Below are 25,512 nucleotides of genomic sequence, written 5' to 3' on the forward strand. Positions count from 1 at the left end.
TGAAGGAATAGAAGGTGACTGGTGGTACTTCCCTGGCGGTCCAGTGGTTAAGACTTTGGTTTCCAATGCAGGGGGTACAGGTTTGCTCCCTGGTGAGGGAGCTGGGATCCCACATGACTTGCGGCCAAGGAACCAAAACATAGAGCAGAAGGAACTTTGTAACAAATTCAATGGAGACTTTAAAATTGGTCCACATCAAAAAAAAAAAAAAGGTGACTGGTGAGGAGGAGGGGCCTCTCCAACAAGGAGAAATTTGAGCCAAGTCCTGAATGAATTATGAAGAATATCTAGGGAAGAAGATTCCAGGAAGAGGAAGCAACAAGTGGAGAGGTTTGATTTGGAGTATGCTGGAGGGAAAGGCAGAGTGCGTGTGAAGTGGGAAGAGTGAGGGGTGGTGTGGTGGGAAGTTAGGGCAGAGATGTAGCTGAGGGCTATCCATGTAGGCCTTTTGAGTCTTAGCAATCCCTTTGGACTTTCCGTGTGAGGAGACGCTGTTGGTGGGTTTCAGCTGAGGAGGAACACGGCCGTATTTCCTCATATAAAGGGTCACTCTGCCTGCTGAGGGGAGATCTGAAGAGAGGTGAGCCTGGAAGAAAGGAAACCAGTAAGGACACTGTTGCAGAAGACCAGGTGGGATAGGTGCTGAGTTTGGAATGGAACTCGAAGGTGGAGCTGGAAGGGCTTGCTGACTGGAGATATGATAGGATGAGAAGATCAGAAGCTTGGGGTCTGAGAAACTGGGGTGGGGAAGGAGGTACCACGACCTGAGATGGGAAAGCTTAGGAGGAGCAGATGGGGGTTGCAGGAGGTGGGCACATGAGAGTTTGGTATTTGAGACATGCTGGTAGAGCACATCTATTAGACATCCAGGTAGGTGTCCCATAGGCCATTGGACACATGAGGCTGGATTCCAGGGGAAGGTTGAGATGGCAATGGCAGAGGAGAATGACAGCAAGATTGTGCCTCTGACAGCCCTGGTGGGTGTTTGATCATTACTGGCATTTGCCTTTGATAACTCACCCTAAAAAGGTTGTGGGCTGTGGCCTCTGGTGGTCCCTCTCACTGAGAAGTCTGAGTCTACATTCTCCTGGCCACCATGCCCTCTGCTCACAAACACTGCTCTTCCACACAGCACAGTGGGGCTGCGCTTGGGGCAGGGGTTACACACCCCTTGGTGGAAGAGTTTTCGTTTGGAATCTAAATGTAAAACAGACCCTCCATTTGAGAAGTATTCATTAAGCACTTTTTGTCCAATGTCTTATGTGAGTTTTGCCAGGCCTTGCAAATACGATGCTGCTAGCATATCAGGGTCTAGTGTGGAAGCCAGTGGACTAAACAGCTACACAGTACAGCCAGAAGCAGGTGTTGATAGAGATCCCATGGTACAGGCGTGGGTAAAGGAGAAAGTACCACCCTATTTGGGAGGATCAGAGAAGAAAAAAGGTCCGCAATTCTTTGACACTTCTCCCAATGAGAAGCAGAGTCTGTCCCCTCCTCTTGAATCTTGTGACTGTGTTGAGTGATAGAATGTGAAAAAAGTAATACTATATCTGTTCTGAAGCTGGGTCTTAAAAGACCTCTAGCTTCCATATTGTTTGCTGGAATACTGAGCCTCTATATAAGACACCTGACAACCTTATGGCTGGTATGCCGGTGGGGCCATGTGTAGGTAGTCTGGTTGATGATCCCAGCTGAGCTTGGCATTCAAGCTCCCTGAAAACATGCCAGATATTTCAGTGGATCTCCCAGTCCCAGCTGAGAGTCTTCCAACATTTGAGTCACTCCCAACTGAGATACCAGACATTGGGGAGGAGGGACAAACCATCCTTTCTGGTCTTGTTTTATCCCAATAAGTTTTTGGGTGGTTGGTACACAGCAAATAACCGGAACGGTACATGAAACAGGAGGTAGCTCCACTGGGTCTTAAGGGATGAGCTCACTAGATGGACACAATGGAGAGGCGCCCATCAGATGGAAGGGGCAACAAGTGCAAAGGTGCATGGGACACCCGAGTCTGGTGCCTTCAGGGAATTGCCATCACCGCACTCAGCTGGAGCACAGGTTGGCAAGAAGATGAGGCTGAAGCAAACAAATAATAGGAAGTCTTATGTGCCTTGTAAAGTTCTCATCAAGTTTGATTCCATTTGGGCTAGTCTAAAATTGCCACTGTTCCACAAATCCTGATGACTTATCCATGCCGTGACAACTTCTTAGTGAAACTGTTAGGTAATACTTTAGATGTTATCGATTATACAGAAACTAAAGAAGCTCCTTATTTCCTATGTCACCACAGGCTTTGAATTTTGCTGTTTTAACATGTTAATCATGAGTGTAACTGTCTTGCCCTTGAGTGTCCCTTACATTTCCCCCCCAAAGGGTGCAGGTGTCTGCCTTTTGGAATGCTATCACTTCAAGGGGACAGAGTGGGTGGACTGGGCTTGTGGGTCTCCTAGAGGAAGAGCTAATTCTCTGTGCCCTCAGAACACCTCCATCACATTTTTTCTGAATTTACCATCTCCTTTTACTTTTTACAGGGAACAAAAGCCCTTTTCCCTTCCTGGAAAGGAGCCTCCCCATTCTGTATTCTCGTTGAGGCAATTTTAGAAGTACCTTGCTCTGTGCTGAAGGATAGTGTAGTGCGTTTCCGTAACACATTTAAAGTCTCACTCCTTAAAACTGTCACATCTGGAGAGCCCTAGATAAGTCAGCAAGGACACAGACGTGATCACTCTCTCCTGCCCCTGGTATTACAGGCATCTATCAATTCCAGCTCATTTAGGCTGATCCAATCCCGGCATCAAAAGCCATTTCCATATTATTACACCAAACTGGAAATTACAGAGGCTGTGTATTCCTCTTTAAAGTCTCCAATTTAGGCTTATAACTTAGCACTAGGCTGTTAGGGACATGCATCATTATTCTCAAGATGCATTGTACCTGCAAAATTTTGCTCTCAAATCCTTTGGAAGATCTCAGCTGCACTGCTCAGACTCTTGGTTAGGCAAGCTGCACTGTTAATGGGCTCTTAACATAGGCTTCAAAATTAATTTTTGATCATCGATTCCTTGCATTAATAGCCCTCTGAGCCCTTCCAGTGGGTAGAGAAACATCACAGAGCGAGGCCACAGAGTGAGTTAGAGGGCAAGCCGGAGTCAGAAGGAACTGGGCTTTAATTAAGGGCCGCAGAGCTTCCGTGTGGAAGCTACAACCATGAGCTGACAAGAAGAACGAGAATCTTATTTATTTTTTTTCTTTTAGTCTGGATGGAGCTTGTTTCGGTCAAATAATTCAATTTAGGAAGAAACAAATATTCAAGTTGAGGAATGATGCAAGCAACCAGTTCAATTGTCTTGATTGCTTTATTGAATCAAGAAAGTAAACAAAAAAGTTTTGACGATTTACCTGGTCCGAAACATTTAACGGCTCCTTCCAGAAAATCTCTAAGGTCTTTGTCAACTGTAAGATCCTATTATTTTATCATGTTGTAGGTGAAATCAGTTGAATTTAGAGACCAGAATTCCTAATAGATAGCTTGAATTGCTGGAGTGAGAGAATCTAGTGAAATAAATGCCTTTGCCTTATTTTATGGCTAAATTGAAAGTATGTGGTTTCAAATCACATTTCCTGAATGTGAACTTCAGATAAGACAGTTTCATGTACATTATCTCATTTAATCCTCATCACAAGCCTGTGGGGTGAAAATCATGATACCCATTTTAATGTTAGGTCACTGAGTCTCAAGGAAGGGGAGTTAGGTTAAGGCCTGTGAGCTTCTCAGGAAATTGCCATCAGGTTTTTAATTAGCTTAAAGCAATGTTTCTCAAAGGTTGATGTCTTGACCAGCAGCAACAGCCTTACCTGGGAACTTGTTACAAATCAAACCTTTGGGCTTCACCTCAGAATCCCTGAGTCAGAACTCAGGAGTTAGCTCTACCACACGGTTTTACTAAAGCCCCCCAGATGATTCTGGTGCACGCTCAAGTCGAGAACGATTTGCTCAAGGGCAAAGTACAACAAAGAATGAGGAATACAGATGTTTCTATTTTAAGAAAAAGCAATGTATATCAAAATTTGAAATTAGTAAAATTTGAAATGGGATACATTGATGATATTATAAAGGACTGCTTGCTTTTTAAATACTTTAGGGGAGTATTCCTAATTAAAACCACAGGTTTTAATTAGGAATACTCCCCTAAAGTATTTAAAAAGATATTCAATCTATAAATCTAATGTATACACATTTTCTCTTCAGAAATTCAGTTTATTTTATATTATTTAATATAGTAATTTACTTAAATTGCACTATTTAAATATAATGAGAGGGACACACTCAAATTTGTATTAGACTCTGTTGCTTCAATCATCTAGATCAGTGCCAGGCACAGAATAGGTGCTCAATAAATAGTTGTGAATGAATGTACGGAGCCCTGTTATAAGCAAAATCCTGTGTGTGTGTGTGTGTGTGTGTGTGTGTGTGTCTATATGTGTAATGTTAGTATTAACAATGATAATCTATTAGGAGAGATAACAAGTAAATCAGTATAAATCACATGTAACAAGAGCTAAGTGGTGAGTCAGATCGTTAAGCATGAGTAGAAGTAGTGAGGATGATTGACAAGCCTTCTTGGAGAGGTGGAACTTGACTTGGGGTAGGATTTTTATGGGTGAAGAATGTTGAAAGGCATTCCAGGTTTTTAAAAAGACCTAAACATGGGGCTTCCCTCGTGGTGCAGTGGTTGAGAATCTGCCTGCTAACGCAGGGGACACAGGTTCGAGCCCTGGTCTGGGAGGATCCCACATGCTGCGGAGCAACTAGGCCCGTGAGCCACAACTGCTGAGCCTGCGCATCTGGAGCCTGTGCTCCACAACAAGAGAGGCCGCGATAGTGAGAGGCCCGCGCACCGCAATCAAGAGTGGCCCCCGCTCGCCACAACTAGAGATAGCCCTCGCACAGAAACGAAGACCCAACACAGCCAAAAATAAATAAGTTAATTAATAAACTCCTACCCCTAACATCTTAAAAAAAAAAAAAAAAGACCTAAACATGTCAAGAAAATGAGAACGCGCAGGGCATTTTCAGACTTCATGGATTAGAGAGGTGTACTGAGGACAATATGAAGGTGGGGTTTGAGTTCAAGGCTACGGAGTGAGCAGTTTATCTCAAGAGGCTATGATTGGAGCGGTGAGATAACAAAAGTGTTCTCTCATGAAAACCATCCTTTAAGCAGACAGAATTTAAATTAACGAGAGGGTCAACACTTGAATCCAACTATAAGGCATACCTTGGGGATCTTGCGGGTTTGGCTCCAGACCATCACAATAAAGCGAATATCACAATAAAGTGTCACACAAATTTTTGGTTTCCCAGTCCATATAAAAGTTATGTTTACACTACACTGTAGTCTATTAAGTGTGCAATAGCATTACGTCTAAAAAAACAATGTACATACCTTAATTAAAAATATTTTATTGCTAAAATACACTAACGATCATCTGAGCCTTCTGTGAGTTGTAATTTTTCTGAAATAGTAACATCAAAGATCACTGATCACAGATCACCATAACACATATAATCATAATGAAAAAATGTGAAATATTTCAAGAATTACCGACATTGGATACAGAGACACGAAGTGAGCAAACGCTGTTGGAAAAACAGCATTGATGGACTTGCTTGACTCAGGGTTGCCATAAACCTCCAGTTTGTAAAAAATTCACTATCTGCAAAGCGCAATAGAGTGAAGTGCAGTAAAATGAAGAATGCCTATATAGAAATCCTAACACCGTGCACATTACGATGCTAGAACTGTTATGCAAGTGTATGCACATATTGTCGACTCACATTTTGCCTTTGTCCCCTGAGTTGCTGTTGCTAAGTCACATTTTGCCATCTTTCATTCATTGTCTACATACAGAACTTAGAAACAATTAAGTGTGCAGAAAGAAAATGAGTCAGCAACATGCTCGTAAACGGCACTAACAGAAATGCAGTGCATTATTTAGAATAAAGATGGTGAAAATACTTAACACAGTTCCTGGCTCAAGGCTTTCATCAAAGATTAGCTGTGTGGTTGCTATTACTATGATTTTTTACTACCATTAGTATTCTCTTTGTTGATATTGTTACAAATGTAAGCTTCTTGTTCAGGTCATATGTCACATTCAAAACTTTTAAAACCTTGCATTCATTGCCCTGGAGCACTTTTAGAGAAAGTTTTGGTGAGACCTCTGGCTGAAAATTTCCAGAGAAATCTAGAAAGGTGGAACTACAGCTTGAAAATAGCATGATTATCACCATCATGGTCATCAACACTTTTAGACACTTCCTACACTTTACAATTTGCCAATAATTTCACGTTCATTAGCTCACTTAGATTTTCACATTAACTCTGGAGAATGAATACTATTAGCCCTATTTTAGAGATGGGAAAATTAGGTGGTTGGAGCAGAGCGGTCCAATAAAAATATAATGTGAGCCATTTATGTGATTAAAGTGTCTCTGGTAGCCACGTTAGAAAGGAAAAAGAAACAGTTAAAATCAATTCTAATAATATATTTTATTTAACACAGTGTGTCCAAAATATTATCATTCCAACATGTAATCAATAGGAAAACGATTAAAGAGATAATTCACATTCTTTTCTCATTTGTTTTGTACTCTTTGAAATCCGGTGAGTATCTTATATTCACAGGACATGTTAGTTTGGACTAACCACATTCAAGTGCTCAAAAGCCATAGGTGCCTAGTAGCTCCCGATTTGGATAGCACAGGTCTAGGGCACAGGGTGGGAATGTAAATCAGGGCCCCAAACAGAACAGAGAGAATAGTGCTCACAACTCAGGGAACCATACAGACAATTAGAAAGACCTTTGCTCCTGATCTGATGCTTGTAGCGAGAGTCACCATAAAAATGAAACAAACCAGCCAAAAGGAAAATAAGTTTGTGCCATTCAACCTGAGTGTGTTCCAGTGTCACACGTATTTTATTTTTTTTAAATGTACAAGTGTGTACAAGTTTGAGCCCTTTCTAGTAAAATGTCTGCAACAGAGAAGTCAGAGTGGTTGTGTTTCTCACAACCCTGAGAACAGCATCAGAACCCACATTATTTCTGACTTTTTCAGAGTGTGTTCATATTTCAGGTGACAGAAACTGACTAATGCGGAGGGATTTAAGTCTCAGTGGCAACATCTTCGAATAGACAAGTCTCAAATCAACCTAGTGATATCTGCCTTTGATTAGAGGTAGCCCACACTTAATAGTACAGGTATGTGATTGTAAATGAAAATATGTTGTGTGCATTAAAGTGAGAATTTACATAGAAATATGTACATATTCAGATTGAATGAAAAATGATATATATCCAATTGCCAGGATTTAGTTACCATTTAATTGGAACTGATTATGAGGTATGAGGCTTTTATTATCAACATATTAATGCAGATATTTATATTATTCAGATTCTCCCAAGAGCTTTATTTGGGACTCTTTATTGGAACCAATATTCTTCAAAGTTTAAAGGAAGGTTGACCCAGGGACCCAGAGGAAGTGAGTGTCCATTGATACTACATGCTGCCGTGAGAAATATAGCAGAGTTGCCGAGACATTTTCATCATTTGTCACTCACACTACACTCCTGACCTAGGTTATTTTCACTTTTACTTCATGTGGCTTCCAGAACAAACACGAACATGTTAAAATATATATCTACAAAAGAGAATATAGATGCCCTTAGCAGCTCAGGAGAGATAAGGTCAGTAAGAGATGAAAAAAGAGCCAATTGCTGGAAAATACGTGCTTTCAAGTACCAACGTGTTATTTTCACTCATCCCCTTTCAACAGTTTATTATTTAAAAAAAAAAAACTTCCATAGTTAGGGTAAATCTTAACCTGAGGTTTTAGTGCAGTTATCCTTATATCTTCAGGCCTTTTACAAATTAAAAAAGAGAGAGAGAGTATAATAGACCCTCTGCCCAGAAAAAAAAATCACTTATACAGAAAATCTTACACCTAAGTTAAAGCACTTCAGTGCTGGAATCCCTCCATCGTCTTTCCCAAGTCTAGTTGGAACTCTAGACGCAGAAGTCCCGCTTTCAAGTCACTCACTGCAACGTGTTGTGCTGGGTCTATTTGCAGAATGGGAACCATTGATCAGAATGCATTTAGTTTTGACTGCTTTCCCAATTATGAATTGTAATCACACAGGATGTAAACACAAGTTTAAGTGGTTGTAAAGCTGCTCCAATACTTGCCACACTATTAATTTAATAAACTAAATATTTAGCTGGAGTCTTCATAATTAGGCATCAACTAACTGAAGGATTCTTGCAAACGGCATCATTCTATATTTGGACCCATTTTTTTTTTTTTTCCAAAGGGAGAGAAAAAGAGATGAAGAGTGATGCCACTAATCTCTTGCCTTTAGGTGTTTATCACACCATGAAAGCCAAAACGATTACTAAGGGCTTCATGGGGTAGGCACGACTGGTAAATAGCAAAATGCTATTTCCTTGGAGAATGTTTTCTTGCCATGTTTCACATGGGTAGAGGGAAAATCATACCCCTACAGGAGTGACCCCTCCTTCAGAGCAAAATACAAATAAACAAGGATGACATTGTGTTCTTTCTTGTCTGGGTCAAAAAGAATCACCTATTCTTAACAGGACTTCCGGTGTGTGATTTTCTGCCATTTTCTTTCTTTTATTAGATTTGAATGACTTCCCCCGGTACAAGCAAAGCTGTAATGTGGTACTCTCAGGGCAGGGTGGCTAGACGATACACACCATGGTACACTGTGTCTTTAACATAATGACACATTCTCGCCACACAGGAATTTTGGCGTCTACTCAGACAGATGTAGGAGGGGTAGTAATTATTATTTTTCTCTCTTCCAGTCAGGTTCTTTTCCCCATAGATTTCATAGTTCACTAATTAAATAATAGTTAAAAGCGACACCTCTGAAAAAAATGAGACTAGGTTAAGAAAATGATACTATTTTTTACTTCCAGTGCGCGGCAGTTTGCTCCAGCCAGCCTAGCTAAATCTTTAGTGTTAACATAATTAGGTCTTGCAGAATAATGGCCCATTTTACCAGCTATCATTTCAGGTTAATAAAAACATCACATAATTTTAAATGTTACTACTCCATTTTAATTCAATCGTCAATTAAAAAGAGCTCTTGGGTGATGGGAAAAGGCAGAGAGGGGATTCCAGCAATAGTTAAATGCTCAACTGTATTAATCTAAACAACACCCCCCAAAATCATTTAAGTCTTCTTGGTAGACATATTCCAGGACCTACTCTAAAAATGTATTAGGGGTAGAATTTTTCTGCCATAATAGATCTCAAATAACTGCATTTTTCAATATTAATATAAAGTTTTCCCTGATGTTATTTTCTCTTTTCTAGTTAAACGCAATAACATGATTTATACAAGGGATATGTCTGTTTCTTAGCTATTTGATTCTTCAATGCAAAATGAAGATGATAATATGTGAGTCACACCTTACCAGGTGTTGTAAAGAATAAAAATTCTCCATGTTCCCAAGATTGTTGGTGAAACTTCAAAATATGATAACTGGCATTCTTAACTCTTTCTGACATTATGTTTATGTGCAGTTTATGCTGAGAATTTATTGGCAACTGTTTTAGGTAACTAAAGGAAAAAACTACTTTTAGTGTAAAAAAAGGGAAAACATAGTTAAAAGTAAAAAATTCTTCCATATGGAAATGGTCAGAACTGTCAGAATATTTATACCAAGTGGACATTTGATATTTCTTGGAAAGAAAATTGAATAGAATCTAGTCCTGATTTCCTGAGGCAAAGAAAGAAAATTTCACAACCACATATTTGGATCCACACTCTAGGGTTGTTCCTTATCTGTGTTTTTCATTCCTATATGCCATTAAGGGTGCCCAATTAGATTTTCTAAAAAAAAAAAAAAAAATCCTAGAGTTTTAACTAGTTATTCAGATTGTTCTAAGATGCAGCTTAGTTGCTGTCACCATTGTCATCTTTCTTGGTAAAGACTGGGAATCAAAATCGTGGGTAAGAAATTCTAGTTTAGAAGCTGAAGTTCTAAATTGCATCAGATCATAAACAGAATTCAATGCATAACAAATATATAGAACATATAGTTCAAAGTTCTCACATATTCCATGTAACTCTCTGAGCAGATAAACTGTTAAATAGGTATTTTATTTAGTATTTAACAACAGGTGAAGTGCAACAGCCCATTTCCCGTATAACACAGAGCATCCCATCTCAGAATATGGGGTCCTTACATCCCCAAAATACTGGATTATTGATGGCGGAGAATGAAGATGATGGGACAAAAGATCTGATTTCAGGGTTTCCTCACAGCTGCCCCCAGTCCCTCCAAACGTTCTTATATTCAGTAAGGCCACAGGTTGGAGAAAAAGTGAAGTGGAGCATTAACTATAGGAATTGTTGAACTGTGACCGGTATGCCTTCTCCCAACCTGTACCTGGGTAAGTGATTTGACCCATTTAGTCATTTGACTCAAGGGCACCTCATGCAGTGTTCATCTCCAGGCAGACCCACCAGGCAGGGGCCAGGACAAAAGTACCAATGGAAGCCCATACATGTCTAAATATTTAAAAGTTATACATCAAGCTAACATAGTGTTAAATAACACTATGTTCCATTCTGCTGTTTTAACACAAATACCTTCATAACAATCGGAAACCCAGGTATAGGTTTAGAATCTTTTAGACTGCTCAGAGTTCTGTACTGGACCCTGGCCCTGAGGCAGCCCTACTCTCTCTCTCACCCCTTAGCCCCTTCTTTTCTATCCCTGAGCTCTGGGTTTCACTGCAAGGAGCCTCTTCTCACTCGCGTGTGAATTCCCCAGCATATGCTCCCAGGCCCAAGTCACTCATCTATCCATACATATTCACCCTTTGCCACCTCTTGCACTCAAGGATGTGCACTCATTATGCTGCCTGCCTTCAAGAGTTTGGACCCTCAGAAGAGGCGTATACACCCTAAAAGTAGGTGGAGGACAGAATTCTAGGTTCCTGGCTACTGAGACAAAACGGGAGGAGGGTCAGAATGGGCCCCACTAAGCAAGGGCTGCTCTTTTCTGGGACTAAAGTTCCCCCTCTACCCTGTGCACAGGCTCAGAAATCAATCAATCCCACATCATCACAGGGCAGTCTAATTACGTTCCTATAAATACCAACACTTTCTATATAGCTGAACCTTGGGACAAAGATTTCTTTGAAGTTTTATGTTCATCAGAGGTGTTGATGGAAGAAATTGTATTTGTGGTAAAGCTGATAGATTAACCAATCCTAAGGGCTAATCCAAGTAGAGACAAAGCAAGAATTAGGACCTTAAATATGTGAACAACTTAGTATCCACTTTTCACCCCAATCCTGTCCTTAGACATAATATTGTAGATGGAACCAGCTTTGCAAGAATGCTAGAAAACAGCAGATGAATAAAATCTACTGATTTGGGGTTTCACCAAAGTAATACACCCTTTAGAAGAATTTGAGAATCCAGATAAAAAGAACATTTCCTTTCCATTTGTTATATACCTAAAAGTGAATTTATTAAAAGCAGGTCACATCACTTTAGGAAATTCAGAAAACTATATCTAAATACACTGAATGCAAGATATGCCTCATCAATTTAGATTCTTATAGCTTCATAAAGATAAAAGGCAGATGAATTGATTTAGATCAGGCCTTCATTAAATGTTAGAATTAGCTTTCAAATACCATGTATTGAAATGCGCAGTCTGATTCCTGAGCATAGGGACAAAGCCATGAGTGGGTAATGATAAAAGTGCATCATTGCTGGAAATAACACAGTCTACCTTTGGTTTGTGCTAATAAACTATAAGACAACTCCAATTTTAATATTAGAAATCCACCTCATTATAAGTAATCTCAAACTGTATGTTATCGGCATTTTCACGTGTAGTCTTTGGTGAGCCTGAAATATAATTTGCTGTTTATGCTTCTAATGTAAATCTCCAGTTTCTGGTTGGCCACGCCGGCACTAAGCCAGAGTTCTAATTTATTTCTATCTTTTCTTATTTCTTACATCAAAAGAGACTGTGGGTTTGAATAACAAACATTCAATCGACTTAGACGTGGGATGGCAGGCAGCACAGGCGTTACCTGTTTACCTTTTATTGCCTTCTTTGAATTGGTTTTTCTGGGAACAAAACCAATAAGACACGCTGTTCCTTAGTCTAGATTTTACCGAGGATATTTATCAGAAGACTCCCCCTACCCCAATTTCAGCAAAGAGTGGCAGGAGGGTGAAGAATTCAGACTGCAAGTGGGCTTCTGACCTAACACCATCATAGGCTATTGCTCTACCAAGTCATGTAAGACTTCACTGTCCTTCAGACTCTGGCTTGGGCTGTTCATTATTTTTGATGCCAGAAGATGCTGCTGCGAACACATTTGTAACCTGTAGGACAACAGTGTGCTGGGAATGGAATACACACTGTTTTAGTCACTTTGAAACTTTGCAGTGCTTCTCCCCTCCTCTCCCCGCCTTGCTGTTTTGCACAGTAATTGGCCTAATAAAAGGCAGAAACAAGAATTGATTACACCTCGGGCAGTACTTAAAACAAACTTTATTCTCAGGAACAGCAGTTATGTCTACTTGCTGCTGTATATTTTGATATTTCTGTAAATAGTTAGTCTGAATATATTCAAGTCAAATTGCTTATCACTCAATTTCCCTGTGACTTTCCTGGTTCCCCAGGTTGCCTCTTATGATACTCCATGTAAACACTGTAATTGGAAAGATACATAGATCAGCATCCCTAGAGTCACATGATCACATCAATCTGTGAAAATAGCATGACTTAAAAATAAAAGTCTCTTAGTACTCTGCCAACAGGCTTTGGCATAATCTTGGCAATCACTTAGATTTTTTTTTCTGTTATAATTTTTCCCAAGTAGAAATAGTCTCATATTTTGCAGAAGTTGTCCAAGCTAGTGAACACCAATCCACCTTTCTGGTTACTAAATTCATCAGCTGAGTGTATTCAGTCCACATAGAAATCAGTAAAGCGAGTGTGAATCTGCTTGGCGGCTGCTCCTTTCATCTTAAGAAATCGCAATACAAATTCCTGAAATCGTTTATGCGGGAATTTTTATTCTTTAAATCTTCCAGTGTTAAAGCAACAAGAAAACACTTAGAATGTCCTTTGGTGGAATCTTATTACACTTGTTATATATGTAAACTGATATTCTTTGATGCCAGCAAGTTCGTTGCCCTTACAGAGAAATCTCTGCACAATGAAACAAAACAGAAGGAAAGAGGACAAAATAAAATGTCAGTCTTTGCTGATTTGAATTAGATACATTAACAGATTGTCTGGTAACACAAATTGGCAAGAATACAAAAAATCTACATATTACAGTATTTCAAGAAAAATAACTTCATTTGAATACAAAAGGATACACTTTCTCTTTTTTCCTACAGCCACTCTTGGACAGTGGATGTGTGCTAGCACTGGGTGGACCCAGTGCTGCTAAGATATACGGGGTACGACTGGCTTGAGCTTTTGAAGGGGGGCTGTTACACATGTGCATTACTAACACCAGACAAAGAAATCTTTCAACCAACGAGGGTACAGAGCAACGTTCACCAAAGCACAGGTTGGAAGGGGTTCAGGGACTGAAGCAGGCCAATATGGCAGCTTGTAACACACTTCCTTAGACCCACAATGCACTGCCAGCAAAGGATGCTTCAGTTTGGTTGGTTCACACACGGGGCCGGGTGGTGCGTGGGGCACACCACGTGCGAGTAGCCAATGTTTTTAGGTTGGTTGATTTGTTGTTGTTTTTCTGTCGTTCCTTTCGGGGGGCTGTCACAGGCTTTCCAATCGGCGATAAGCTCTGCAGCGGGCAATGTGATTTGCAGGGATACTATCAACAGCTGCCAACGCCTCTGGAGTCAGAAATTACCAGTCTTGACTCCGGTGTGCTGTCCACGGCTGTTATATATGGCTTAGTTCAGTTGGGCCTTCTTAGTTTGTACACTGTGTTTGAGTGGGGGGATCTGAGGGTGGGTTTCCTATGTTAGTAGCAAATGCTGGGGCTGTGTTTGCTTCCCCACGGCCGGACCCATCTGGTGGCTGGATGCGCCGCCTAGATCGCCAGGGGGCCGGCTGTCCCCAGCAGAGCGGCCAGCGGCAGCAGCAGCGCGGGGGAGCCGCGCGAGGGCGCGCCCTGGCCCGAGTCGGAGCCGCAGCTGCCCGATTCCTCACACCGCAGCTTCTCGCACAGGATGCCCGTGTACGCGGCGGGGCACAGGCAGCGCACGTTGTTGTGGCACGTCCCTCCGTTTTGGCAGTGCAGGAGCTCGTTGTCGCAGACATTCGCTGCAGAACGAGGGAGGGGGGCGCGGGGAGGAGAAGCAGAATCAATTTAAGTTCATCTGCTACATCATGTTTTCAGCTTTAAAAAACTCTCTTATCGATCTTGTGCTCCCCCCTCCCCTCCGCAAACTAAGCATGTGACTCCAATTTCCAAACAAATGTAGTCTGCTGCCTTTGTTTTGATCATATTAATTCTTTTCATATAGATTTTTGCTGCAATCTTGGATATTATCATTGTCCATTTCAGGCTATCAAACACAAAGCAATGTGATACTCCTGGTTTGGCAGTATCTTCTCTTCATGGAACTGGGACCTGTTGTGACCTTCAGGGTGTTTCAAGGATAGTGCCTGATACAAGAATGCAGAACTTTGAGGCCAGATGAATGGAATTAAAATGCAAAGCAGTATTGCTAAAATGACCGAGAACCTCTAAGGGGTGGGCCATTCTCCCTGCAGGTGATTCCAGGGCTGCATGCAGGAAGGCAGGAGGAACCCACGGACAAGCACGGGGCAGGGGGCAGGCAGCATGCTCCCGGTGAGGCAGCAGGCAGATCCGAAGAGAGAAAGCTTTTCATGGGAGGAATGTGAGGAAGAGCAGTCCCATCTGCCCCTAACAGCCTATTAGGATATTTATTGCCTTGTAAATATAGCAAGTAGAGTCCAAGGTTACCTTGATTTCCAGGAATAATAATAAATGCAATGGTGAAACCCTGATTATCAAAATTTCACCGTGTCCATCAATTTACAGAATCAGTTGGAATAAATCAAGCAAGCAATTTCAGATACTAAAATTCATTCACAGTCCCCGTCATGTAACTTGCATCTCTAATAATTTCTTATTCATTCAAAAAACTAGTTATCCTCATTAATTCAATGTCTCCTATTATTTTAGATAATCAAGGTTTCACTGATTTAGCAGAATGATAAATAGAACACAGAGAAATTAAAACAACACCAAAGAGCAAAAAAGCCAAGAACAGTTGCCAGCAACATACGCTGCTTAAGCACTTAATATATAGAACCACTCTGGAAGGGGTGGGGGGGGGGCAGGGCACAGAGCAGAAAAAGTAGCTTCTTATAAATTATAACATTCTTCATTTTTTAAAAATGTCATAGTCAAATTTCCCCAGGGATACCACATGAATTAAACACACACACACACACACACACTTACTATTACTATCAAGTGTAAAGTATTTAAAAAACCCTCATCTCCCAAGTAATAATTCAATAGAGAATATTGCCTTGTCCATTAATTATGTTCAATAGTATGTCACCTTCAAAAGAAGCTTCTTAAATGCAAACGTGCTAATGCTCTGTGTGCAAATGAGCTGAAAAAAGATGGTGGTGGATGCTCACAGGGTTAATAACAAAGTGCCCTAAACAGGGCCCTATTTTCCCACCTTCCACAACGATTCCTTGGCGACCTCTAATATAGTTGCATAATGGATTGGTATAATTAACAAATGTACCCACATTTGCTATCTGTAAATGTTACAAGTGACTATTAAGGCCTATAAATCCTTCAGGCTCAAAATATTGATATACAAGGTAGTGTTCCAGGGGTTCTAATGATTATGTAAGCTACTTCTCATTGGGTGGCTTAGAAACCATGAATATTAGACCCAAATTATAGTATTTTATGAGTCATGGTTTAAAATGTCAAGATCTGTAGCTTTGAGGCAAAGTGTACGAGGGTAGAGTGGTTAAATTCATGGTCAAAACTGACAAAAAGCCTCTTTTTTTGGTGGTTGTTCATTTGGAAAGCATACATAGGTTTTCAGGATTTTGTTTTGCTTACACTTTAGGAAATATCTGTTTAATTGGGGCAACATGGAATAAACAGATCCAAATAACTGTTTCCATTTAAAGTTAAAGATTCTCAGCATTTCTTGTTCCAGGCAGCAGATAGCTGAATGGGATATTTCCTTTCATTTGGGCACTACACATAGGGAAGTATTGTTTCCATCAATACCGATAATTGCTTGCCTTGAATAATTGAGAAGGAATCGATAGTTAATTAAATATCACTCCCCTTAAGAAAAAAAAAAAAGCTATTTTTCTTCTTCTTGGACCTGAATGTAAATCAATTGTTGAACAGAGGTTTCTTTTTTTCAAGAAGCTTGTGATTAAGTTAAAATTCAATACCTTTCCTACATTTAAATAATCTACTATTTGATGTTGATGACTGTGAGAAATTTAATAAATATTCAAGGACCAGATGTAACCCAGGATTAATAATCACATCAGTTGGGGTAATATGTTTTCTGTAAGAGATAAGCAGAAAAAATGAAACCTGGAATATATTTAATTACTTTAGAGTTCACTTTAAGACACACTACATTTGGTCTCTTGATTGTGCTATTCAACAAATACAGATCTTTACCATATGCACCGATCTCTCTGTTGGAATCAGGTGCTAGAAGTACATCTAAACCTAACTACAAATCTTACCTGCTATTCATAAACTTATGCTCCACCTTCATGTCATTTTGAATCAAATTTGCGGTGCTTAATGAATAAACTAGGTGGTTAACAAATATCACTGAGCTCTTCTTCAGCATATGAAACCTTGTACTGACCACCATGAAAAAAATAAAAGAAATAGAAAGCATGATCTCTGCTCTTATAAGGTTCACATCTGGTTGGGAAGATAAAATATATACAAGAAATAATCTAATATTAATTTCATTAAAATGCTTTTATCATTTCCATCCAGCTCAATCAACACCTGCTGTGTGCCAGGTGCCCTGCTAGACTGTATGGTTGTAACTCTGCCTGCCCTAAAGGAGCTCACAGTTTTGCAGAAAACAAACAAATGAACAAACACAGAAGTAATTATGATACAATATTAAAAAAATACTATAAAGGAAGTATTTGCCAACTGTTAGGGGAACTCAGATGCTGGTATAAATAATTATTTGGGGGAAGACTAGAGAAGACTATAGAAAGGAGATTGTATTTGAACAATGACATGCATCAGGCAGATATTGGTAGAAAGAACATTATGGGTGGGGAAACTGTATCAGTAAAGGCAAGAAGACGTGAAAATACATTGTGCTGGTTATTAACCACTTGTCTCTCAACTCTAAATCCACCTTTCCTTCTGTTGTTGAGGCTGAAACCCTGCAAGCTGTCTCCTGGTTTCTGCTAACAGGGCGCACTAGAGGGAACAGAGAAGGTAGGAGGAAGGAAGCAGAGATTTCCCTTTTCCTGATTCATGGCTCTTCCTAAGAGTATTGCCCCACCAATGGCCTTACATCCCAAAAGCAGCAGTTGGTTCTGGGGCTCAGCCTTTTCAGAACCAGTTTCAATCTCACCCTTAGAGGTTTCTACACCAACCTGGCAGCATTCCTTCTCTAGAGGTTTGAGCCCCAGCTCCAAGGGGCCCCTGCCTAGCATTTCAGAGGTAATAGCAGTATCCAGGCATTACCCCTCCTAAGAGGTACAGGTCCCACATCTGTGGGGTCTCTCCTCCAAACTGTTAGTTTCTTTCTCTTTTTAATCATTAATCAGTGGTTATTTATTGATAAATCATTTATAGATAGAAGTGAGAGGATTATCCATGAGGTCTTTTGTGGTTGTTGTTTTGTTTTTCTTTTTAAATTTTATTTATTTATTATATAGCAGGTTCTTATTAGTTATCTATTTTGTACATATTAGTGTATATATGTCAATCCCAATCTCCCAATTCATCCCACGACCCCCCCCCCGCGGCACCACCCCCCCACTGCTTTCCCCCCTTGGTGTCCATATGCAAACTGTTGGTTTCTAATAACCCCATCCTCTTTCCTGTAATTCCTCAGCCCAAGAGAGATAACTGCTCCCTACTTACACAGTTACTATCTCTGTGTTATTTCAGTGTCCTCTTCTCATGTTTAAATTCTAAAGCACCTGTTTAACCGTTCCCTTTAGTAAATTCTCTCTCTCCGTTGAAACACATAGTGTGGGTTCAGTTTTCTCACTGGAGCCTGGGAGACACATGGAAAATGTTGGTGAATGATGAATGAGGAAGGAATGGCATGGCCTGGATCTGAAGGTTCTATGTAACATTCTACAGAGTTTAGATAATAGGCAGTGGGAAGCTGTCAAAGACCTATGGGCAGGGTGGTGATTTAAAGGGGGAGAAAAGGTGAGGCTAGGCTAGACCTGAGAAAGGACAGGCTGGAGGCAAGGTGACCAGATACTTCAATAGAATAGGCTTGGTCTGGGTTAGAGCAATGGGGAGAAGGAAGAAGGAACAGATTTGGAGACAGGTTATTTGAAATAGGTAAGAGAGAGTCTGAGGTTCCTGTTTTTGGCATTTGGATGCATCATAATGCAATTTATTAAGCAAAGAAGATTGGAGGAAATGTTTGGTCAGAAAAGAAAATAAACTTTTTTTTGGACCTATTGACTTGGAAGGATCTGTAGGCTCTTCTGCAGGGGTCTTGTTATTAGCTGGAAAAACTAGTTAACAGTTCAGGAGGTAGTTCATCTTGGAGATACAGATTTGGAGCAGGGGTGATGGTGGTCATTGTTACAAAAAGTGAAGAGAAAGGAATAGAAGACCTCATCCTGCTAGAATATAGACTAAGTCACAATGAAGACTGCAGCCAGAACCCTGAAGAATATCAGCACTTAAGCCATAGGCAGAGAAAGAAAGACCAGGAATGATGCTGAGAAAAAAAGATCTCAACAAAATGCAGTGATGAAATGAAGTTATAAAATTAATCATAGAAGTCTTCCTGCTGTGGTTGGCTGTATCTAGGAATAAATAGACGGGAAGAGTATGAGAGGAAGGGCACTTTGAGCTGGATAAAGGAAATATGCAAAATAAGCATTGCATGCTCTTGATAGAATCTGGCAGAAGGGATTTTAGAATAGAGAAAGGATTGGAGGAATTTGAGGAATTAACATTTAATAGAGGTCTTTGGTTGTCAGTCTAAAGTAGTAGTTTTCAACAGTGGATGAATTTTGTCTTCCAGGGGACATTTGACAATGTCTGGAGATGTGTTTGGTTGTCACACCTCGGGGGAGGGCATGCTACTGGCATCTAGTGGGTAGAGATGCTACTAAATATCCTGCAATAAACAGGGCAGCCTCCTCCCCTGCCAAACAAAGAATTACTCCTCAATTAATGTTGGTGATAAAAGGTTGAAGGTCTGGATCAGGGTATCAGACACAGCAAAGAAGATAGGCAGTTGTCTTTATGTATATTGGGGAAAGGAGAATGAAGAGGCCTTGGTGACTTTAGATCAGAGAGAGTGAGTTTTCAGGTGTAGAATCATAGGAATTAAGATGAACGTAGTACTCAAAGCTGAAATATAAGAGCAGATTATCTTCCTGGGGGAGTTAAATCAGAAGACTGGGATCTAAATGGTCTAAGACAGACCACTTAGTATTACTCACAATTAAAGAGGAACCAAAATCACCCTTGTCATGTAATTAATCCTACCTTGCTCTGATAGAAGTAGTAAAATCAAAGCTTGAGGAAACTTCAAAAACTATCTAGACAAGCTCTAGACGAGGAAACCGAAAACAAGGGTAGCTCTAGATCTAGCATCCAGGTCTCCCAATTTACAGATTACTGCTCTTCACATAGAAGAGAACAGTCAGGAGAAATGCAGTGAATGTGCTGCACAGTGTGAAATGCATTCTACGCTCCCCAAGACAACATAAGTAACTCCTCTGTAGCTCCTCAGTAGACTTTCATTTGTATTGACCAACTGATCTGTTTTCATACCACACTGGGCGGAGGGCTTTGTTGATAGCACTAAATTTCACATCTTCTAGAGTTCCAACACATTCTGGCAGAGCTCCAAATACAAATCAGCTCATACATAAAATACCAAAAATATCAAGGTCTAGCTTGGGAAAGGCAAATATGTTGCATATGCTTTGATTTCCTCTTCCTCTATGTAGAAAACATAGCTACTTAATCATGGCATTCTCTTGCACTAAACTTCAGAATTCCTTTCAACACAAGGTTTTGTAATAAGAACATTTTGTATTCTATTACAAGCTAATCACTAAAGGGATGTCGCCTATAAGCTGAAGTTATACATAATGGACCATCTCTGGGAACCCTGCCTCCCAGGTAATGAGCGTTAAGCTAAAATACCTTTGTTTAGCTCGCAGGAAACATCAGGCCCACCTGTGAATGACCGCAGGGAGGAAGAAACTAACACATCCGTTCCAGAGGCCGACCAGAACCAGGAAATATTTGACTTTACTCCCTCCCCTTTTAGAATAAAAGAAGCCGGAATTCTAACACAGGCAGGATGGTTCTTTGGGGCATGAGTCCACCATCTTTTCAGTTTGCTAGCTTTCTGAATAAAGTTGCTATTCCTTGCCCCAACAGCTCCTCTCTCGATTTATTGGCCTGTTGTGTAGCAAGCAGTATGAGCTTGGACTTGGTAACAGTTTCAGGCATTTACCACCAGTTGATAGAACTGGCATGAGGATAAACACCCATTTACAAAATCCTGGCATATCTCCATTTCATCTTGCATAGCATTGCAGATTAAAAATCCAACTAGGGATTTCTACCCAATAAGCACTTTGCAGTTATCACTTCTTTATTTGGTGCCCTTCAGTGTGGATTTGCCTCAAACTGAAAACACTGACCTTATTTTGTTAAGTATTTACATTAAGCATGTCCCGATTCTTTCTACGTTGCTTTTGACAAATTAACAATGTGCTATCTCAATAAATAGTGAAGGTTCATTTTTAAATCTCTTACACAAAACTTGATCTAGTATTGGATACAAATTGTTATTTGCTAGACACAATTCTTTTTATTATAATAAAATATAATCCTTAGATACCGAAAAAGCTAATACTACTTTGGTAATAGTTTGACTATATTCTAAAGGATCATTTTACTATTGATAGAAATAAATTCATTATGGTGTGTCCAATATCACACCATATATCCTATAATCCCATGATGTTTCAATATTAGGAATGCTTTCAAACCAAGATAATCTGTGGTCCTTGATAGATAAGGTTATAGTATTAATGTTAGACCCAAACAGAGTTATGTTGCAAAAAGATGAAGTGTGGAACCCTGATGCAAAGGCTGAAGTCAGCAAGCTCTGATCATAGCTTCAGTAAGCAAGCCACCATAGTAGACAAATAAACTCCCACAGTTGCTACAAGTTTATAAAAACACTAGGAATTTTCACAGTGAAAGAATAGGGACAAGCAGCATTTCTGCCTCCTTCTTTCACTTCTTTTTATTTTTCTTCTAGGTTGGATAATGAGAGTCACAGGGATGTGGCTAAATCATTTGCTCCTTCAACTTTTTTTTGTAAGTTTCTTGATTGCCATTCATTTTTGCCTCTTCCTAAACTGCAAACTATTGTCAAAATGTGAATTATAAGACCTTGATTCATTTTCCCTCTATTAGTCCTTTCTGGAAGGTATGGAAAAGCAGACTTAGAGAGGGAACCAAAATGTGCAAAGAGGGCACAAGCCAGGACTTAGTATAGCTACTTGTTCTATTCTTCTTTTCTTTTATGACCTGAAGGGTCACTTATTCCTGTTATAGTCATGATAACCCATTACATTACCACAGGGAAGGTTTCTTTCTTCTCTTTGGGTCTTGTTCAAAGCTATACATTTAGGTTTGCCCTGTCAGTGAGCTGCTAGGCTTGAGCAATGCTGGGTCTGTATTTATAGACTTGAAAGTTTCTCTTTTTGGCTTTGTCTCCTGCACTTCAAGGAATCGAGGCAACGTGTTACCATGACAGCCTTCCTTGATGGCTGTATTAATAAAGTGACCTCTACCTTCACCACCTGAAACAAGCCTAGGATTGCTGAGGGAAAGATGTTCCAAATGTTCCCGTCCTTTTCAGAGAAACGTCAAAGAGCAAATAACCTCCACGAAACAGGCTAATAACAAAGGCATGTGTGCAACATTCAGTTCTGATTTAGGCATTTGAGAGTCTGTGGCAGGGAGATGAAGAGCTGTGATTATGACCCATTTATTCAGCCTTGGCGGCTGTTTTACTAAGTTGTGAGATGTGAGAGGTAAAACTGAACCTACAGGTTAGCTCCTAGTATAGAGAAGAAACTTTATAGACTGTTGTCTAATGGCCTTTTGGGGAATTCTAGGTACATTTTTCCTATCTTTTCTTACCTATGTCTGGCCATGATTGGGGATATGGCTTAGTGGTAAAAAACACTGATTAAGAGTCATAAAACCTGAGTTCTAGTCATCACTTGGCTGTAAGGCCTTGGACATAACCCGAAACCACTTAGTGACATCCATCCATTCATCCATCCATCCATCCATCCATCATCCAGTCAGGTACTGTTCTAGATGCTGGGCCCACAGTGTGAGCCAGACGGGCCATGCAGATGCTTCTGTGGAGCTCACATTCTAGTGACAGCTATAAAGTTAGAGAAAGAGTTTGAAGTAGGTGTTTCTAAAGTTCTCTTGAGCTCTGTGATGTGCATGAATATTTCTCATGGAAAGCGTATCATCTTAAAAGGCAAAGAGTGAGGAATTCTTTCTCTTTTTCGTCAAATACATGATAACAGTTGGACTTCTCCAGTATTATAGTCCTGGTGATGACGTAGGTGGCTGTTGGCTTGATCGGTTTTGCCTGCTGGTGCCCCACTGAACAGAGATCGTTTTTCTCCTCATTAAAAGCATGAGGTGGTATGAAGAGAATTAGGTGAAGAACTTGTGATTCAAGTCTGGTCTCTGTGGTTAATGGGCTGGGTGAACTTGGGGAAATCGTTTAACCTCTTTTGCCTCTCTTGCCTCACTTCTAAAGCAAGGATAATAACACTTGTCCTATTCACCGACCTCACAGTTGTTGGGAGCTTCAAGAAGAATTATGTGGTGGTGCTTTAAAAAATATAAAACACAACCTAAGTACACTTTGTTAATGTTCGATACCTTCCCAATCTCTCCTAATGCTAGAAGCTCAGAGTGGAAGAGCAGGGTGCTTAGTTTTACATCTGCCAGAATAATGAATTAATCACTACGTATCTAATGCAAGGTACTTGAAGTGAAAAGGAAGTAAATTTCCTCACTCAAAGACATCATCTGTATATGTCCTCTGTAGATATGAATCTTGAGACAGCATGGGGTCAAACATGCAGTTACTGAATATTTGAATTCAACTGCTGTGTACTTGCAAGGTCAGATTGGACCAGCAGTCCCTGTTTTCTCAAAGATGACTTGTATACTTGCATTTAATGAGCATTCTCCTGTACGAATCAGAGTACATAAGGTGTGTTTTCAGAATACCAGGGGGGTACTGCCCCTTGGCCAACCTTTAGCTTCTGCGATGGTAAAGCAGGGGATACAGTATCTATCTAGACTGAAACCTGGGAGCCATTAAGTGAAAACATCCTTGCTTTCCTGCTCTCAACCTATACTCCTGTCTGTGCCTGTATCCATCATGGGACAGTGATGCCGGTGGCATGATCCCCGTGTGACAGCATCCAGCCTACTTTGTTTCAGTGTAATGAGGCCAAGGAGCAGAACTAAAGGGGCTGAAGGGAACAATGTGGAGCTGTCAGCAGGTGGTCAGACATGTCTGGGTAATCTAGTACAGCAGGTTCTGACATTAGAGAGCAGCCATTCTATTCTTATTCATCTAATAACAAAGCACTGATTATGGGAGTGACACTTGCTCTTGTCCAATCAAAGGAAATTCAACTCAAAACATCATAAGAAAGACATATTCATTTGAAGGAGCCTATGCCTGCAGTATGCAGTAACCCAGCTAGCGTGAATGCAATAACAGGTGACTCGAATGCAGGAGCTAGAGGCACTGCCCAAACACCCCCCGAGTTTTTAGCTGTTGCAAACTGAAAAAAAAACCTTTGCTGATGTTGAGAAATAATTAATTCGTTGAGAATCCCACAAGCCAAAGGCTGGGCACCTTTCCTAAAGCAATCTTTAATGATGTATTGAAATCCTATTTAGGTCAACACCTTCAGACACAGATGCAGGCAAGGTGCTCATAAAAACGGTGCTGAGAAATCACAGCGTTTCCAATCTGGTATCAGAAAATGCACTTGTCTAGTTTAATAAAAAGGTGCAACCTCTACTCTTTTGCCCATGGCGAAAGATGGCATTCATTGGGAGGCATAGTCACACACGATGGCAACATACATCAGGGTATAAACCACCATTTCAAAGTACATGTCATTATGTCAGAAGAGAAAGCAGTACAAATATTTATCTAGTGTGATCCCCAAAAGTACAGACATATACCTCTCCACGTACCTTTTGTAAAATAAACTTTAGAGAAAGTACTGGGACAGAGTCTAACGAAATGTGACCAGTGTTCATCTCTGGCTGGTAGGCGTGCAAATGATTTCAGTAACTTTAATTTTCATCTTTATACATTTTACTCTTTCCAAATTGTCTGGAATAAATGTATAGTCCTTTGAAAATATTAAAAGTGTTAATAAAAAGAATTTTACTTGAGAAAATAAAAGTATCTTTTACTGAGATGATAAAGGTAATTTCAATAAATGAATCATGTGACCACATTTTGCCACATTTCAGTACTTGTTATTAATATGTATTTCTAGTCAAACTACCAATTATCTTAAATGTCTACAAAAACTATCTCAGGAAAGGCATAATCCTATAATCATACACAATCTTATACTCATACACAATCCTATACTCATACACAATCCTATACTCATACACAATTCTACACTCATACACAATCCTACACTCATACACAATCCTATACTCATACACAATCCTATACTCATACACAATTCTACACTCATACACAATCCTACACTCATACACAATCCTACACTAATACACAATTCTACACTCATACACAATCCTATAATCATACACAATCCTATACTCATAAGAGAGACAAAGACACTAGGATTCATTGCCTTGCAGAACACTGTACAGCCTCAGGTGTGAAGGGAACCAGTAGGGTCTCCTGAGCTAAAGTGATCTGTAGCCCAAGGGCCATCTCATTGTGAACTAGTGCAGACTGATGCAAAATGAGGGGACATTTTTACATTTGAAGATCAAGCCATAGTGAGGACTGTAATTGAATTTCCCACCACCTTTCCAGTAGAGGGGCTCATAGTCAGATTTAACCTAAAGAAAGCATATTTCATACTACTTGAGTTTGTGGGAGACTCATACC

At 40.1% G+C, this 25,512-nt stretch overlaps 1 protein-coding gene across 2 annotated transcripts in view; it reads right to left on the reverse strand.

Annotated features, from left to right (window-relative positions):
* Positions 1 to 14,144: 14,144 nt before the first annotated feature.
* NTNG1 (netrin G1) overlaps positions 14,145 to 25,512 on the reverse strand; it is a gene marked incomplete at both ends in the record, with an annotated part of 326,635 nt that continues 315,267 nt past the window's right edge. For both annotated transcript variants that reach the window (XM_082833524.1, XM_082833523.1), the window contains one exon: positions 14,145 to 14,377. In XM_082833524.1, the coding sequence (XP_082689650.1) occupies positions 14,145 to 14,377 (233 nt within the window). The remainder of the gene's footprint in view (positions 14,378 to 25,512) is intronic.

The sequence above is a fragment of the Leucopleurus acutus genome (genome assembly GCF_964270905.1).
Source record: "Leucopleurus acutus genome assembly, chromosome: 2".
Lineage (NCBI taxonomy): Eukaryota > Metazoa > Chordata > Mammalia > Artiodactyla > Delphinidae > Leucopleurus > Leucopleurus acutus.